We start from the raw sequence: 17,554 nt of genomic DNA on the forward strand, positions 1-17,554 counted from the left end.
ACCGAAGGGCAAACGATCCTGATCATGAAGGATCCCTCAAAGGGTGCGGTCCCATTCAACTATCGGCCAATAACCTGACTCTCCACAACATGGAAGCTCATGTCAGGCATCATTGCGGCTAAGATAAGTGGACACATGGATCAATACATGAGCGAAGCACAGAAAGGCATTGGTAGAGATACCAGAGGAGCCAAACATCAGCTCCTGGTTGACAGAACAGTCGCACAAGACTGCAGGTCCCGACGTACCAACCTGTGCACAGCCTGGATTGATTACAAGAAAGCCTATGACTCGATGCCACATACATGGATCACTGAATGCTTGGAGTTGTATAAGGTGAACAGGACCCAAAGAGCCTTCGTTGCGAACTCGATGAGGATGTGGAAAACCACACTTGAAACCAATGGCAAGCCACTTACCCAAGTGTCCATCAAATGTGGCATATACCAAGGTGATGCACTCTCCCCACTGCTGTTCTGCATAGGATTGAACCCCCTAAGCCAAGTAATCACCAAGACAGGCTATGGATACCGCCTCAGAAATGGAGCTACAATCAGTCACCTCCTCTACATGGATGACATAAAGCTGTATGCTAAGAGCGAAAGGGACATAGGCTCCCTGATCCACACGACCAGGATCTACCTGGTATACCACAAGCCAGTGGCAACCTTGAACTGGCAACAAGGAAAGCAGCTACAGCCAAATACCTCCAGCGAGTGAGGCAAGTCCTAAGAAGCCAGCTCAATGGCAAGAATAAGACCCGGGCAATAAACAGCTATGCCCTGCCAGTAATCAGATACCCTGCAGGAATAATAAGGTGGCTAAAGGAAGAGATTCAGAACACGGACGCTAAGACCCGAAAGCTAATTACCATACATGGAGGGTTCCATCCCAAATCCAGCACCCTGAGACTGTACGCAAGCCGAAACGAAGGAGGCCGGGGACTAGTGAGTGTGAGAGCCACTGTCCAGGATGAAACATCCAAGCTCCATGAATATATCAAGGAGAAGGCTCCAATGGATGACGTACTCAGAGAATGTCTCAGACAATGGGGAACAGTAGATGAGGCGCTGGAAGAGGGACCATCATGGGAGGACAAGCGCCTACACGGGATGTACCACCGGACCATAACTGAAGTGGCCGATCTTAAGAAGTCCTATCAGTGGCTAGAGAGGGCTGGCCTGAAGGACAGCACAGAAGCACTCATCCTGGCTGCTCAGGAGCAGGTCCTGAGCACCAGAGCCATTGAGGCCCCGATATACCACACCAGACAAGACCCAAGGTGTAGGTTGTGCAAAGAGGCACCTGAGATGATCCAACACATAACTGCAGGGTGTAAGATCCTGGGAGGGAAAGCCTACATGGAACGCCATAACCAGGTGGCTGACATAGTCTACCAAAACATCTGTGCGGCGTATGGACTGGAAACCCCAAGGTCAAAATGGGAAACACCTCCGAAGGTGGTGGAGAATGACAGAACGAAGATCCAGTGGGACTTCCAGATCCAGACTGACAAGATGGTAATGGCGAACCAACCAGATATCGTGATCATAGATAAAGGGCAGAGGAAAGCCGTTGTAGTGGATCTAGCGGTCCCAAATGATGGAAACATCAGAAAGAAGGAACACGAGAAACTCGAGAAATACCAAGGGCTCAGAGAGGAGCTGGAGAGAGCCTGGAAGGTAAAGGTGACAGTCGTGCCCAAACTAGATGAGTGGTTGCAACAGATCCCGGGAACAACATCGGACATCTCAGTCCAGAAATGTGCAGTGCTGGGAACAGCAAGGACACTGCGCAGAACCCTCAAGCTTCCTGGCCTCTGGTAGAGGACCCGAGCTGAATGAGGAACGGACACCACCCGAGGGGTGAGATGAGGATATATATATATATATATATATATATATATATATATATAGATAGATAGATAGATAGATAGATAGATAGATAGATAGATAGATAGATAGATAGATAGATAGATAGATAGATAGATAGATAGATAGATAGATAGATAGATAGATAGATAGATAGATAGATAGATAGATAGATAGATAGATAGATAGATAGATAGATAGATAGAGAGAGAGAGAGAGATACATATATATATATATATAAAATGATTAACATTACTGATATTAATGAGGCGGCCCGGTGTTTATCAATCTATATATATACCGGTCCACCTCAATAATAATAGGAATGATAATAATTATTATTATCATTTTATAATTACGACAATATTTATTTGTAAGGTTTAGGTTCAGCAAAGATTTTTTTCCTGCAATGTCAAAGCTGTTGTGAATTACAACGCATGGTAAAATATGTAATATGCAAACTTGTGTTGGGCAAATTTAACAACAAAAAATGTTTTTTGTTTCACCAAAGTCAATCAGCATCAAAACAAATTTTGGGAATACGTAGAGCCCAATTTTCACCTTGACGGCTGCTAAAGGTGCATTCCACTTGGTCACCTGGTACCCATCAGTTGCAGTCCCAAAGGTGAAAAAGGTCCAACTCCTTCAGCTTATGACATCACTCACCGTTTGTGTCCCCCAACCGTTTTGTGGATTGCTGCCACGACAGGCACCGATCACCTTTCAGCCACAGCTCCGATTGGTCCATTCGGACTGAGTTCGATGTCCCCCGCCTCCCCCGGGACGTGGGTAAAGTTCTGCTGGAGTTCTGCCAGCTCACATTGCAACTGACCACTGTGGCCCTTCCCACAGGTGGTTAGCCAGACAGTATTACAGAGTATTTACAGACTGTAGCTTTTGTTATTTTAGCAACAGTGACAGTTGTTATCTTATTTGGTCTTGTGTAATACATGTAGAGGAGTGTGGGAGGGTGTGAAGCCATCAGGGAAGGAGAAGGAAGACTGTCCACATTTTAATGGTGCCTCTTATTAAACATAACATAGTGCGCATGTCTATCTATTTATCGATCTATCTGTGCGTGTGTGCATGCGTGACTTTGTGGACACCCTGTACAATGCGTCCTTCTTCTCCACAGGCCGTACAACTATAGGTCATGGTCCGATGGACATCAACATCCAAGGCCCGGGGGTGGAAGCTCAACATTGCTTCATAGAAAATAGGTCAGGGGTCATCTTGTTACATCCCTGCGGGAATCTATGCGCTGTTGATGGACTCCAAGTGACACAACCTATCCGCTTGTCCCAAGGTAACATTTTACTCTAATGTAAAGCGCTTTGACATGGACAATCTCTTTAGCGTTTTCCTGACTTTATTTCCTGGATCAATGTCTTGTGTGTAAGGCAGGAAGAAGGTTTGAGTGTGACCTACAAATTTGTGAGCTTCTGACGTAGAATCAGAGTTTTGGGGTCTCGCTAAAAAAAATAAAACATTTCAAAAAAGCTTGGTCCTGACCGTGTTGCTGTCGTGGAATTCTACATAAATACAGTTGAGGTGATGTATTCTGTTCTATGAGATGAGGTCAGTTTATGCATTTTTAATAAGAGTAACAGTAATATATTTTGTTTAATATCCCTTTTCCCGACTTATTAATTGTATTCATAATAGTGAGCATACACTAGAAGAGAAAAAAGTGATTATGGGCAGCCTGTGCTGGCTCATCAAGAGAAGTGGGTCCATTAAAAAAAAAGCAGTCAGCTCTTTTAAGCAGTTATTGACCAAAAGGCGGAGTGGTGTATCTAGTTAATTGCCATTACATTTATACAGAGGAGGAAAAAGGATTTTCAATTTCCCAAAGAGTGATACATTGTACAGGAGTAATAGTTTCACCATAGTCATGAAACATTCTTAGACATTGACATCAGAGCTCAATGCATTTCCAATGCAAATAGAAATGCTCATCATTAGTCACTCTGCTTACAGGGTGCGAATTTTACTGTGATATTGTAGACATTTTCTCCAACACAAACACTTCATTGTCATTCTTGTAGAACCTACTTTATCAACTGATATTTAGTCAGTCGCGAAGCATATCACTAAAACAATATCCAACGATCAGCCCAACTTTCAACCAGGTCTTTTACTGGCCAAACAAATTGAGGAAACAATGCTACGTACTGTAAACTGCTTCCACTGAAGTGTTCACTGTCACTGTCAGAATCAAAACTTCTGCTAAGTGGAAACTGGGAAAGGATAAGGAGGGTCATTAAGGAGGTATTTTGTGTTGTCATAGTTGTGTCATGGCTTGCAGTAGCGGATGTAAGTCAGACATTGACGGCTTTTGGTTACTTAATATTGTGATCAGTACTTCCTGTAAAACACTTGTACAAAGGATTTCTGTCTTTTGGCTCCACGAGTGTAAAAACAGCAATTCTTTGTTGGTTTTATCTATTCCTTTACTTTGCACATTACCACTGCATATGCATCTTTACATGCTCAACACTTGCTAATAATACAGAGACATCAGAGCTGTCTCTGGCATCTGTGACATGCTTCCAATGCACTTTAACTGGGTGCCACACTGAAGAGTGCAGGTTTACAGTGGATGAACTACACATGGTACTATGGTGATAACAGTCTGAATAATATACTTTTAAGTATTATCGATTTGTACTGGCGCAAGGTAATGGACGAAAGTCATACACTTTCATGTTACAGGTCTGCTAACCAGCAGGATTACCAAAATTCAGCCCTTATTTCTTCTTCATCTTCTTCCGGTGTTGGTTGACGGTTCTGTCAGAATGGCCAATAATCGGCTGGAGAAAAAAATTATGTCAGGATCTCACTTTGACAGTCATACAGTATTCGTATTACCGTATTATGTGATCTTTAAGTGTACTGATCATTTTAAAACAAACTCCTGAGTGCCCATTTAAAATGATAATGTCAATGTTATACTGTACTGCATAGGTGTCAAACTCAGGTCCTGGAGGGCCGCTGCCCTGCATGTTTTCCAAGTCTCCCTGTTGCAACACACCTGATTCAAATATTCAGATCATCGGCAAGCTCTGCGGAAGCCTGACATTGAACCTGTTCATTTGAATCAGGTGTGTTGCAACAGGGAGACTTGGAAAACATGCAGGACGGCGGCCCTCCAGGACCTGAGTTTGACACCTATGCTGTACTGGGTAAACAATGGTGTATATTTGTTGTAACTTTACAACATATAAAACAAATACACACAAAACAAACCGTTCAGAAATATATATTCGCCAAATACTATTTGGCGAATTAGTTCTCTTTGCTTCTTGTCCAGTAGCATTTCTATAGTTTAAAAAAATCCCTTTTAAATGTTGCCCAATTATACCCAGGAATTTTTGGGGTGAGTAATGCAACTTCGATTGCATAGAAATATCGAGATGTACACAACCCACACTCGCACTCCCAACCCTCCTCCCCCGCCCTCCTTTCCTTCTCTCCGCGTCTCCAGTCTCCTCGTCTTGCTCCTCCCTCAGCTCCTCCCCTGATACACGGCCGCTGTCTGTGCTGATTATGGAAGTACTGAAAACCGGCAGTTAGTCACAGGAGCTTCTTTCGAATGAGAAAGCGAATTGCTGCCCATTGGACTAGAAGAAGATAGGGACTTTTAAGCGTATAACCTTGATAGTGTGATGTACCGACACGCACCCACCAGTGGGTAAACTCGGCGCGTAACAAGTGAACAAGTAAACAGCTGGCGTTGGGTTCGCTCCGACATCTACAGCATACATTGGGCAGTCTTTTTTAATGGGATTATCATTACAAAAGAACTTGAGGACAAAGCCCATAAACACTGCTGTTGTTGCCTAGATTATTCGCGCTGACTCAGAAGACACGTGTTTTTTTGAAAAGCTGTATTGGTGATGAACACAGCAGAGGGAGAGAACGCGTCCATTCATTGGACCTAAAGTAAGTGGGATTGTTTTATTTACTATCTGTATTTCTCAAATGCACTGATTGTAATGTACTGTACTGTATATGTTGCCGATGTGGAAAATGCTCAACGTACACTAATTTGTCTCTGTACATTGTACAGTATCGTTACAGCACAGTACTTTAAAAACTACGTTTATAACTGCACAAATAAAACTGACTCAACACTTTTGAAATTAAAACATTCATATTTTAAAACCTATGGTAAAACAAATACCTACCTAACAGTGTGAGAAGAAAGTTAGCACTATTTCAATTTTATTTCTGAAGCTCCTAAACTGGTTCCCATTTGAGAATTTTACTCGTGTTATCAGTGTCGGAGTATGTCCAAAAATAGTTCAATTTTACGCTTGAAACCACACTATCTTTTTTTCTTTTCTTTTTTCCCAAATAAGTTTTGCTGTTGTTTGAAGGCAAAATCATAAATATTGCGTTATTGTCCAAATACATCCATACATCTATTTTTTTTCAATACCGCTTGTTCTGAGTTCACACGACACATCCAAAGACAGATAATCTTTACTTTAAAATTCACACTGTTACTGATTGGGGACTGAACCCACACTCCCTGCACCAAAAACATGCAAATGGTACCACTTCTCCATCTATTCGCAGGAAGTACAGTATGGACAGAAACCAGCCGTAATTTGTGAGTTTCTGCCATTAATTGACAATATAAGCCGCTCCACTCCATTAGTGGAGTGTGCCATTTGGTTATTCAGAGTGTTACAAAACGAAAGTGCCGGAGTGCGCTTCTGCCGCTCTGATTTTGGAGACATGAAGAAGCCAGAGTGTCAGGCAGGATGAACTGAAACCGGACAAGCAAGATGTGAGGTTGGCGGGCTAGCGGGGGATTTATACGACCTCATTCACCATTCCTGTACCATGGCTACAATTCAAGTTGGTAAATTGTAAAAAAAAAAACCCTGAAGTTTGTGGTTGTTTCGCGGCGCTTTCAAAAGAGCCACAGTAGCTAATGCTTACAGTAGTCTTGCTTGTCACGACAAAAATAACACGAGTGCGGTCATAAATTTATGGACGGGGAGGACACTGCCTCATGAAACAACTCCACTCTCAGAGTGTTGATAAGGCGTCAGAGTGAATTTTTGAATGCATCCCTAATTTGTGACAAGGGATAAAGTTATAATTCCAATATTGATTGTAAAAACCACAAATATACCACAAATTCTGATCCTTAAACACTTTAACAGCACTTTATACAACGACGAACATTATTGCTTTACTCTTAAAAATGTAGTGGTTTACAGCACAGGAAAGGGCTTATGTCAAACCATACATCTCTTACTAGTTGCTTACTCTGTGTCGTGTAGCCAAGTCACCACCTCCCACGCTTCACTTCCTTACTTCCGGTACAAAACAAAAACAAGCAAGCTGAGAGAGCTTACTTGTTTTTGTTTTATGGATCATGGGACATTTAACAACTGTAACTTCAGAACTTTTCTTGTGACTCTTTTACCATGTCATAGAAAATCATGAGTGGGCAAGACAGGCAGAAAAACCCTTTCTGCTTGTAAGAGGGGCTACGTTCTGGGGGGGGGGGGGGAAATCTGTCTATGGGTGAATTCATGATTACTTGATTGTTGTAATCTAAAAGAACCCAATTTTTTGTCTTCATAATATTGACAATAATATCTTTATTATTCTTCCACTGGCTGCAGTAGTCTGGTGTTTCTTCATCGATATATTAAAACCCAATCAAATAACACAATGCAGGTATCTCTTTGGTCTAAATTACTAATTACAGATGCTTGTTCATATTTTTCCGATCTCATCCCCAATACAGTACTGCATGCGTTAAAGAGTATTAAGCAGAACAGTCCTCATTTACTTTCCACTCATCAACACATTTCAACATCTCTCAAGTCCAAAACAAGTTTGAATAAATGTTCATTCATTCATTCATTCATTCATCTTCCGAACCGCTTGATCCTCACTAGGGTCGCAGGGGGTGCTGGAGCCGATCCCAGCTGTCTCCGGGCAGTAGGCGGGGGACACCGTGAATCGGTTGCCAGCCAATCGCAGGGCACACAGAGACAAACAACCATTCACGCTCACACTCACACCTAGGGACAATTTAGAGCAGTGGTCACCAACATGGTGCCCGCGGGCACCAGGTAGCCCGTGAAGACCACTTGAGTAGCCCGCCAGTGCCTGGACATTGTGATTTGCTAGTAGAAATTATGATTTAAAAATGCAAACATTGGCAGTACTGTGAGACATTTCGAAACACGATCAAAGTCTGACAATTTAAATCATCAAGTATTAAAAATAACACATCCTCATATTATTGAAGGTATTTTGGACAAATATGTTATTTCAGACGTGTATCAATTTGGTAGCCCTTCACACAATCGGTACACATGAAGTTGCTCTCACCCTCAAAAATGTTGGTGACACCTGATTTAGAGTGTTCAATCAGCCTGCCACGCATGTTTTTGGAATGTGGGAGGAAACCGGAGCACCCAGAGAAAATCCACGCAGACCTGGGGAGAACATGCAAACTCCACACAGGGAGGCCGGAGCTGGAATCGAACCCGGTACCTCTGCACTGTGAAGCCAACGTGCTAACCACTGGACTAAGATTAAGATTAAGATTAAGATATCCTTTATTCGTCCCACACTGGGGAAATTTACAGCCTCTAGCAGCAAGAATGTATGTAGAAAGAAGAAAGGAGAAAGAGAAAAAAAAACAACAAACATCTTTCAATTAAATGTAATATGAACACAAATGGATAAATCACAGTACTATTTACAATTTTCCTTCACATCATTTAATTATTATTATTATTATTATGATTGTTATTTTTTATTCATCAGCCTGACAGCAGTCGGTAGGAACGAGCGTCGGTATCTCTCCTTCTTGCAGCGCGGGTGTAACAGTCTCTGGCTGAAAGAGCTACCAAGTGCTGTCAGGGCGAAATTGTGTAGCCGGGTCTTTGGAAAGACTGGACAGGACACAAAATAATTTTTAGGTGGGCTTTATTCCCGACTGAACAATGAAAAATTGTTCAGCATTAAGATGAAAGCCTGAGATGTTAACTGAATTTTAAAAGAGGTCGAAAAGGGATCTAAGAGATCAAAGAAAATCATTTAACAGATTACAGACAATTACACCACAATAGACAACAGCAGTGGCTTGCTTAATAGGAAAACAGAAATAAAAATACATTATTTACAAGCCACAATACTTCTTAGTGCAGAACAAATAATCATTACAACCCAATGTTTTGAGATGCAGCCACACTTACTCGATATGTTCCGGTGTGTTGGGTGTGTACAAAGCACGTGGTCAACCATAAATGATCTCCCCTCTAAAGAACAGATAACACAGTTCATATAATTTACAGTAAAAAAACATATTTACATCTTATAACATTACGGGGCCGCCCTGAATAAAAGTTGGTCTGTATAAATGCAACATTTACGCCAGTTCAAACATTGACCCCACATGTATGCAAGTTCTGTTTATAGACGGTCAGCACACACAGGTCCAGTTTTGCAGACACCTCCCCAGCACCTACTGACATAAGCAAACCTCACTGTCTCTGTCTACTGTTACATTGCTATTCCTGGTTACCACTGTGACCCAACCAGGCCTTGTGACAGAAGTAGAAACAAGCTTCACTCTTCATGATTGTGGCATCTAAAATCCTTTTTGAGGTTCATACTTTATGAACAATTTTAAGGGGGCTCTTCAGTTTTTAGCTTCCATAGATTCCTGAGGTAAAATGTTGAAAACTCACTAATTAACCAACTAGCCAGCTAACTAACCTTGTAACAACAGCTCCAGGATGCAAACAAGGCTTACTATGTGTTGGGAAAATGTCATTTAGCACTGAACATTATTATGTGTTGAATTATCTAATTGGAGAAATTTGCAAAAATAAAAGTGAAATTGAAAAAGTGAAAATAAAAAAAATAAAACGCACAGCAACAGATGATCAAATGGAATTTTGAGATCAGGAATGTGCAGTCAGATGAACATGTTTTGAAATTATCTTGCGACCCACATGTGGTAAACACAACTAGGTAGGCTATGCTGCTGAATTAACCTAGCCCACCCGGAGAACTAAAATCAACTATGATTATGGTTGATATGACTAGAGCTCAATCGATTTACCTTTAGGTCCACGTTTTCCAGTGGGGGATTAGCTTTAGTTGTGACAAAAGGAAGAAGGAGGCTTGGGGGTTGTGATCAGGGAAAATCTATTCTGACAATTGGTAACCAACCACTTCATTAGCAAAGTGCCCTTGGGTCAGTCCTCCCGCCGTGCACAAAAGCTACCAGGTGGTACAGTTTTGGTTTAAATGTACAGTTTTATATCCCCCCCCCCCCCCCCCAAAAACCCCCCAAAGTTTTATAAACAAGTTGTCCCATTCCCTTTCAGACACCATATTGTTGATGTATGAACTAGTTTTGCAGAATGGTAAGGTGGTCTGATACTACTGTAGAATTTAGAAATAGCCAAGGCCCCCACCAAGAGCTTTCTTTAAAAAAATATTTTTCTTGAAAGTGCGACTCCCATGAATAGAGTAAAACACCACACCTCTCCTTTGCACTGCCATCAAAGCAGTCTTCCTCTGGTATTTGAGCCTGTGTTTGATGGCCCCCGGCTTGTTGAAAAACATCCACTGATTAACTGGGAGGGGCTTGACTTCTTGACCTTTATCTCGGCTCCATAACCTCGGTGTTCCAATTGTCAACCACAGTTATGGCCACCCTATTCTGCAGCTTCACTGGCACTTCAGTGACACCCCATGCTGGCTATTCAAATACCTCATTATAATTTGGGCAGAAATGAATAAAACTCATAGACAATGCATAAATGGACCGGAATTTTTTTTTCATTTCACCCACTAAATACTACAACCGTTTTTGAATATGTTGGGTCCTTCCTTCAACCATCTATCTATCCATCCTTTTGCACTTATGGTTGGGTTACTGGGTGGTAGCCTAATCAGGGAAGCACAGAGTCACCACTCCCCAGCTTTTTCAAGGAGATCCCAAGGCTTTCCGAGAGGAGAGACATTGGGCTCTATTTTCGTAGACAACGCATCAATTGAGGGGCACAAATGCGGGTCGATCTTGATTTTTGTTTAAATGCAAATCTTGCTGGATATGTTTACTAATATGGCAGACCATTTTGCACCAAACTGGGCATTCTGACGCAGCACCAGAGTATCCTTGGAAGTGTGCCTGGCGGAGTGGTGTCAGAAAGTCACTCTAAATTTATGCCTGCCCAGACCATATATAAATACTGCCACAAGGTAGGCAGACTGCTGGTCTAATACAGTTTTGGTGAATTTGATTGGGGCACAGTAAGACAGATACGAAGGTCAGTGGACCTATTTAAGTCGCTAAAAGTTATCACCAGCTCATTCTGTACACCCGCTCACATCATCTCTTGCCATACTATTGCTAGAGCAATGGCAATGCTCTGCTCACTCACGGATGGATGCGATTACACATTGTCTTCTTCCATACAGCCATGTGTCCATTTTTGACTGTTGCTCCACATTTAAAGGGAATGAGAGGAGCCGCTTCGATTGGCGATGACTTAAGTCTGCGTAAACATTCTCACAGTGACACAGCTTGCCCACTCACAGTTCCAGCGGGCTGCACTCATCCACAAAATTATCAGGGTGTCACACAGGGTGACACGCCTCCAGGGTGTCTTGGGTCTTTCCCGAGGCCTCTTCCCAGTGAACGTGCCTGGAACAGCTCACTAGAAAGGTGTTCAAGAGGCATCCTAACCAGATGCCTGACTCACTTCTGTCACGTTCCGGATTCGACAGCAGGGGGCAGGCGTTCTTGCTTGCCGCCTGCACACCTGCCAACTATTTGTTGGTAATTGCACCTGCTATATTTGGGTGCTCCGGCAGTCGACTCACTGCCGGAGTATTTCACACCGTGCCATTTGCTATCGTCTATTCCTTCTTGGTTAAAACTCTGACTTAAATGACTACTGACTATTATTGCGTGCCGTGATATTCCTCTCGTGTTTGATTAGTGTTTTACTTAAGAACTTTCTCCTTGCCGTATTTGTTTCGCAAGCGTTTTCTGTTGCCTCGTTATTTCCTGGCCCTCTTTTGGCCAACGTTTTCTGTTGTCCGTTTAGACGGGGATTTTGTGTTATAATCCCATTTTTTATGACAAAATTCATTTTCTGTGTCTGCTATTTCGGGGATCCACTTACCTTTAGTAGTTGTGCACGAAGCGATTATTCTGTCGCTTCGGGCTCAACGTGACAACTTCATTTGGCTCCTCTCAATGTTTAGGGGCAACGGCTCTGCTTTCCCACCCTCCCTATAAGGGAGAGCCATGTCAACTGCAAGGTGAACCCCAATTCGACCGCAAGTATCTGTGATCTTGGTTTTTTTTCTCATGACCCACAGCATGTGACTGTCGGTGAAGGTCGGTACATAGATCAACTGGTAAATGTCACAACCACAGAGCGATGCAGAGTGTGCATCACTGCAGTGAGCTCATCGCTGCACTAAATGGATGGAACACTGATTCAAACCACATCGCACTTTTTCGACCCCTTTAACGACATTCTGGTGAACTGGCATACCAGGATAGCGTTAGCAGGACTTGGACAATCGACATGAGGTGACTGTTGTTGAAGCTGATTCCAAAAAGGAGTGCCCTTGCCTCGGATGAAATGTTTTTGCAGCATGTGACAGGCAGCACGGTGCAGAGGGAATAACTTGTGACAACAGTCAGCGGCTGACTGCAAGCCACAGAGACCTTTTACAAAGCTCTGTAGTCTGCAATAACTTGCATGGTTTACGATTGCAGTATCCTTATATAACATTGCATACACATATAACACTATGATGACCCTTCTGACTTGCCGTGAGCTCATTGTACTAGAATGTGAAACCCTCCGTTCCTAACCGCCTCTGCTTCCTCACATTTAATCTTTCAAGCAAATATTCTAGAGGCTGAGCTGACGTGCTGGAAAGATTGTTCCAGTGGTTGGAACACAGAGTTGTTATTTGAGAGATGATGGAAATTTTGGTCCACAGACGCGGTCCAAATTGATCCAGCTGCTTCTTTTAGTGCCACATGAAGATCTTGGCATAAAGTGACCCAAATGCTTATACGCCTTTGTGGCCTGCAAAAATTATTTCTCTGAGTAGTCATGTAAGCTTTGACATTTCATCAATAGTTGAGGAAACAATTGTTTATGTATATATGTATGTATGTTCCGGTATATATATTTGTATGTATTTATTTTTAGCATCGTTAAACCCATTCTATTCTGAAATTGGTAAATTATAAATCTTCAGAATGTCACTATTTCAACGGCATGGTGTTTCACTGTTTAGCATGTCTACCTCACAGTGCAGAGGTTTGATTCTGGCTCCGGCCTCCCTGTGTTTGCATGTTCTCCCGATGTCTGCATGGGTTTTCTCCGGGTACTCTAATTTCCTCCCAAATTCCCAAAACATGCATGGCAGGTTAATGGAACCTTCTAAATTGTCTCTCGGTGTGATTGTGAGCGCGGATGATTGTTAGTCTATGTGTGCCCCGCGATTGCCTTGCAACTAGTTCAGCATGTACCCTGCCTACTGCCCGAAAACTGAAGACATCATATTGATCTGTATTTTAAGTTCTGTGTGTTATTATGAATAGTAATACAGCAAAATGTTCCACATACTGATTGTTTGGTGGCTGCAACAGAATGTGTGATTGTATAATTTGACAGTCAAATGACTGAATTTTTGTGATCTGTATGGGGGCGGCCCGGTAGTCCAGTGGTTAGCACGTCGGCTTCACAGTGCACCGGGTTCGAATCCAGCTCCGGCCTCCCTGTGTGGAGTTTGCATGTTCTCCCCGGGCCTGCGTGGGTTTTCTCCGGGTACTCCGGTTTCCTCCCACGTTCCAAAAATATGCATGGCAGGCTGATTGAACACTCTGAATTGTCCCTAGGTGTGAGTGTGAGCGCGGATGGTTGTTCGTCTCTGTGTGCCCTGCGATTGGCTGGCAACCGATTCAGGGTGTCCCCCGCCTACTGCCCGGAGACAGCTGGGATAGGCTCCAGCACCCCCCGCGACCGTAGTGAGGATCAAGCGGTACGGAAGATGAATGAATGAATGTATGCATATGGTAAACCACATTGTGCGTCGTAATACAACAGACTCCACAAAGATAACAGCCGGGTCCTAAACATTCTACACAAATCACAATATATTTTTGCCACAACACAATAGACAATAGACTGTTCGATTAATCTTGCATGCATGTTTTTGGAATGCTGGTGGAAACCGGAGTACATGGGAAAAATTGCATCTGAAATGAGTCATACACGTCAGTGTCCCCCTCAAAGGCAAAAAGAGCATACCGGTATATTTAATTTGCTGACTAGTGTGTTCTATATATGGGTAATGGGTATTCACCTTCACTCAATCAGCCCTTGTGTGTTCTTTAATACACTTAGATGTTCCTGCAGTTTTATTTGATTGGGGGTTTGGTGTCCTTGTGGGAGGATCGACCTTTGTGGCAACAATTTTGCTCTGTATGTGTCCTTAGTCCTGGAGAACTGTCAAGTGGAAAACTTAGTCGATGGAAAGCACTTCATAGAAATGATTTGGCTTCAGTTGATTGAAACAAACCGATGGAACATTGTGGTGGTGATAGAGCCTACTCAAACTTATTCAGCATGCACTCATTGCAATGATGGCACGGGAGATTCGATGAATCATTTCTGGAGTGCTGAGGAAGAGATTGCTCTCCACCACAATGGTCAGGCAATCCATTTAATTACTGGGTAGGATCTTATTGCATGCACAGTGCACGCTCATCTCCACTCATCCTCCTCCTTGTCCAATCCCAATAGTACAAGTCTGACGTGATATTACATGGTGGAGTGTAATTATTAAAATGGCAGCGTGTCAATTTTCCAGATGGAAAGTGCCAGGAGACAATTCGTTGGTTAAACAGATTTCATTTCCGACCGCATCTCGTTTGGCTGAGCTCGGCTTTTAAGAGAACTAATCCTGAGGCATTCTCAAACTGCCTGACACCCTGCTCATTAAATCTGCATCTGGATTTAGCTAATTATTTGTTTTTTTTGGCTTTTTTTCCTTCATTTTTTTGCAAAACGTATTCCAAATGACATACCATACTCAAAAAAGTGTACAAAGAAAACATAAGAGAACATACTGTACAATGGTTATGTTAAGTCAGACGATTTTACTTTGAAATCTCATTTCCTCTTTGTCATTTTAAATGAAGTATGACCAATCATGGCTCAGCTTCGGAAAACAGGTAAGCCGTGATTGGTTGTTGCCTGAGCCCTGAACAACTGTGAGGTCTTATTCAGTCAACAGCAAGTGGCAAAATGGCCGCCCCCTAAGATGGACAAAAATGGGTGGATTCCACTGCTGAACTCAGATTCCACAAACGCAATATTTAATGAGAATGCCGTGTTGAGGCCAATGGGGCTGCATAAAACACATTCTTGTAAAAAAAGGTTTTGGGTTGAGTTCCCCTTTAAGAACTATTCAAAATTTTATGTCTCTGGGTGATAAGGGTTAATCCCCCCTGGATGTCTTTCGCATAAATTCCTTTGACTCATAAAATAAAAAGAAGGAGATTATTTTGAGGGGAGGTGAGGGTTAGGCTTCACAAGCTGCCCTGCCTCTGGCTGTTTGGTCTGGCAATGGCATGTCTGACTTTTTTCTGGACCGGAGATAAGGAGTGAACCACCCACAGTGTGTGGGTGGATTCTGGCATCCGACAGTTGAACAGACTGTATTTTCATCATCTTAACGGCTGCGATAACCTTCAGACAAATTCCTGGCGTATATCCCTGTTTTAGAAGTATTTTTATGTTTGCAAATGATTCAGTTGAAATTTTGAGAACTGTACTTGATTCATTCATTGCCTGTTTCCTGTTCATCTTTACATCGAGCGCCGCCATTGAATGGTCACTGTCTTCAAAATGAACCACCGCAGTTTCACCATCAACATGTGTTTGAGTGCTCTATAATGAATAACTCTCTATGATTTATGTCCCTCTCTTGACTGTGCTACATAGCTCGCAACTCACTGGAATGTCAATCGTCTTATTATAGTCAGATCAGTTATGTGATGCTCTCATCACGGATGGAGAATCAATTATGGTAAGTTGATAGATGTTTGTCTGCTTCCGAACAGCAGTACTGATGAGCGTTAATTGGTACCCAGAGACTGCCAATAATTCAGCTTGTTGTTAGTCGTTGGAGATATATACTGAATAGCTAACGAAACAACCTGCTTCCCACTTTGAGTGCGGGTACTTTAGTTGAAGAACACACTTTTCTTTTTGAATCCACTTGCTTTTTCAAACCTTCATCATCCTTCGAAAGGGTAAAGTGTGACATGTGTACGAGTCAAACAAGTCCAAGTGTGTAGTGTGTGAAGTGAAGAAAAAAAAAATTGAAACCATGTTTAATCTTTTCAGGGACAGAGGTTACTACAGTGGCCAGCTTATTGCGTTATCAGGTAACAGGATGCATGAAAGGGTTAGCATTGTAATTGCGCTGTACAGTCATGAGGAATTGAACTGCGTTAAACTGAGATCTGGGCCTAATTTTTGTTTTCTTAGATTGTGAACATGTACATAATGAAGCTTCCCGCCGCCAACAACTTTTGTAAATGCTACTCCAAGGCCACCCAAATATGTTCAGCTTTCACACTGGGACATTTTGCATGTACGACACACTACATTGTTGATACGTAAAATATAGAGCACTTTGAGTATTGTGGCTTTTTGACATTTTGCCGCAATTCCACCTCCATAAGCATTTCTACTCACTGCTGTATCATGATGACTTTCTGAAACCTTTTTGGGACTCACCGTAACAAGACCTTTCGGGTGTTTTTCGTAATTCACCAAATTCAAGATATATACGAAATGATATGGGTATTATAATCACATATACTGTTGAATAAGGGCTTTAAAATGTTCAGACTTCTTCATTTTCTGTAACAGAACAGTTCTAAAAATTATAATCCATCAATTTTAAAGCCAAAAAGAAGAGAAAAGAAATCACATTTATAAAAATGCCTAGTATAATGTGCTCAAGCGTGATGGAGAGTCTCTCTTTCCCCGTCTGTTGACATCTATGCTCCAACAGGAAGTCCTTTCACCTCATTGCAAGATAATGGAGCTATATTGAGATAGCAATAAACATGCTTATCTCTCGTGGAGATTGTAGACCATGATTGGACTGAATTAGTTACGTGCGTCATGTCTTGGGGACATTTAAGATAGATTGTGTAGCCATGGGGATGAATAGGCATGAGCTGGACGGTGTACTGTAGTTTTAGACAGGCCTGATAAGGCTGACACATTAACACTCTTTGTTCGCACTACTGTTGTGAAGAAGTACTTGCTTTAAATCATCATATGTGTCTATAGTGGACATGGCATGCGCAATGGTTTTGACAACAGCAAATCTGCTGCTAAGCATCTTCCCCTTTTCAAAAAAGTTGAAAAAAATTGATATATTTATGTATATTTCCCCATTTGTTTGGTTGTTCGTCTCTGTGTGCCCTGCGATTGGCTGGCAACCGATTCCCCCGCCTACTGCCCGAAGACAGCTGGGATAGGCTCCAGCACCCCCGCGACCCTAGTGAGGATCAAGAGGTTCGGAAGATGAATGAATGAATGAATGAATGAATGAATGAATTTCCCCAT

At 42.4% G+C, this 17,554-nt stretch overlaps 2 protein-coding genes across 15 annotated transcripts in view; one reads left to right on the forward strand and one right to left on the reverse strand.

Annotated features, from left to right (window-relative positions):
* The window catches only part of LOC127609110 (alpha-2-macroglobulin-like protein 1), a 254,157-nt gene that overhangs the window by 98,033 nt on the left and 138,570 nt on the right, over positions 1 to 17,554 (reverse strand). The gene's annotated exons all lie outside the window — the stretch shown is intronic.
* The window catches only part of phldb1b (pleckstrin homology-like domain, family B, member 1b), a 149,719-nt gene that overhangs the window by 62,462 nt on the left and 69,703 nt on the right, over positions 1 to 17,554 (forward strand). For 13 of the 14 annotated variants that reach the window (XR_007964469.1, XM_052078808.1, XM_052078813.1 and 10 more), the window contains exon 4: positions 3,007 to 3,177. Coding sequence is in view for 12 of the 14 variants with exons in the window: in XM_052078808.1 (XP_051934768.1) it covers positions 3,007 to 3,177 (171 nt within the window). In the remaining 2 variants the exon portion in view is untranslated. Of the gene's footprint in view, positions 1 to 3,006; positions 3,178 to 5,409; positions 5,817 to 17,554 lie in introns of those variants that run through there. The other variant, XM_052078819.1, reaches the window with a different exon arrangement.

The sequence above is a fragment of the Hippocampus zosterae genome, chromosome 10 (assembly GCF_025434085.1).
Source record: "Hippocampus zosterae strain Florida chromosome 10, ASM2543408v3, whole genome shotgun sequence".
NCBI classification, from domain to species: Eukaryota; Metazoa; Chordata; class Actinopteri; order Syngnathiformes; family Syngnathidae; genus Hippocampus; species Hippocampus zosterae.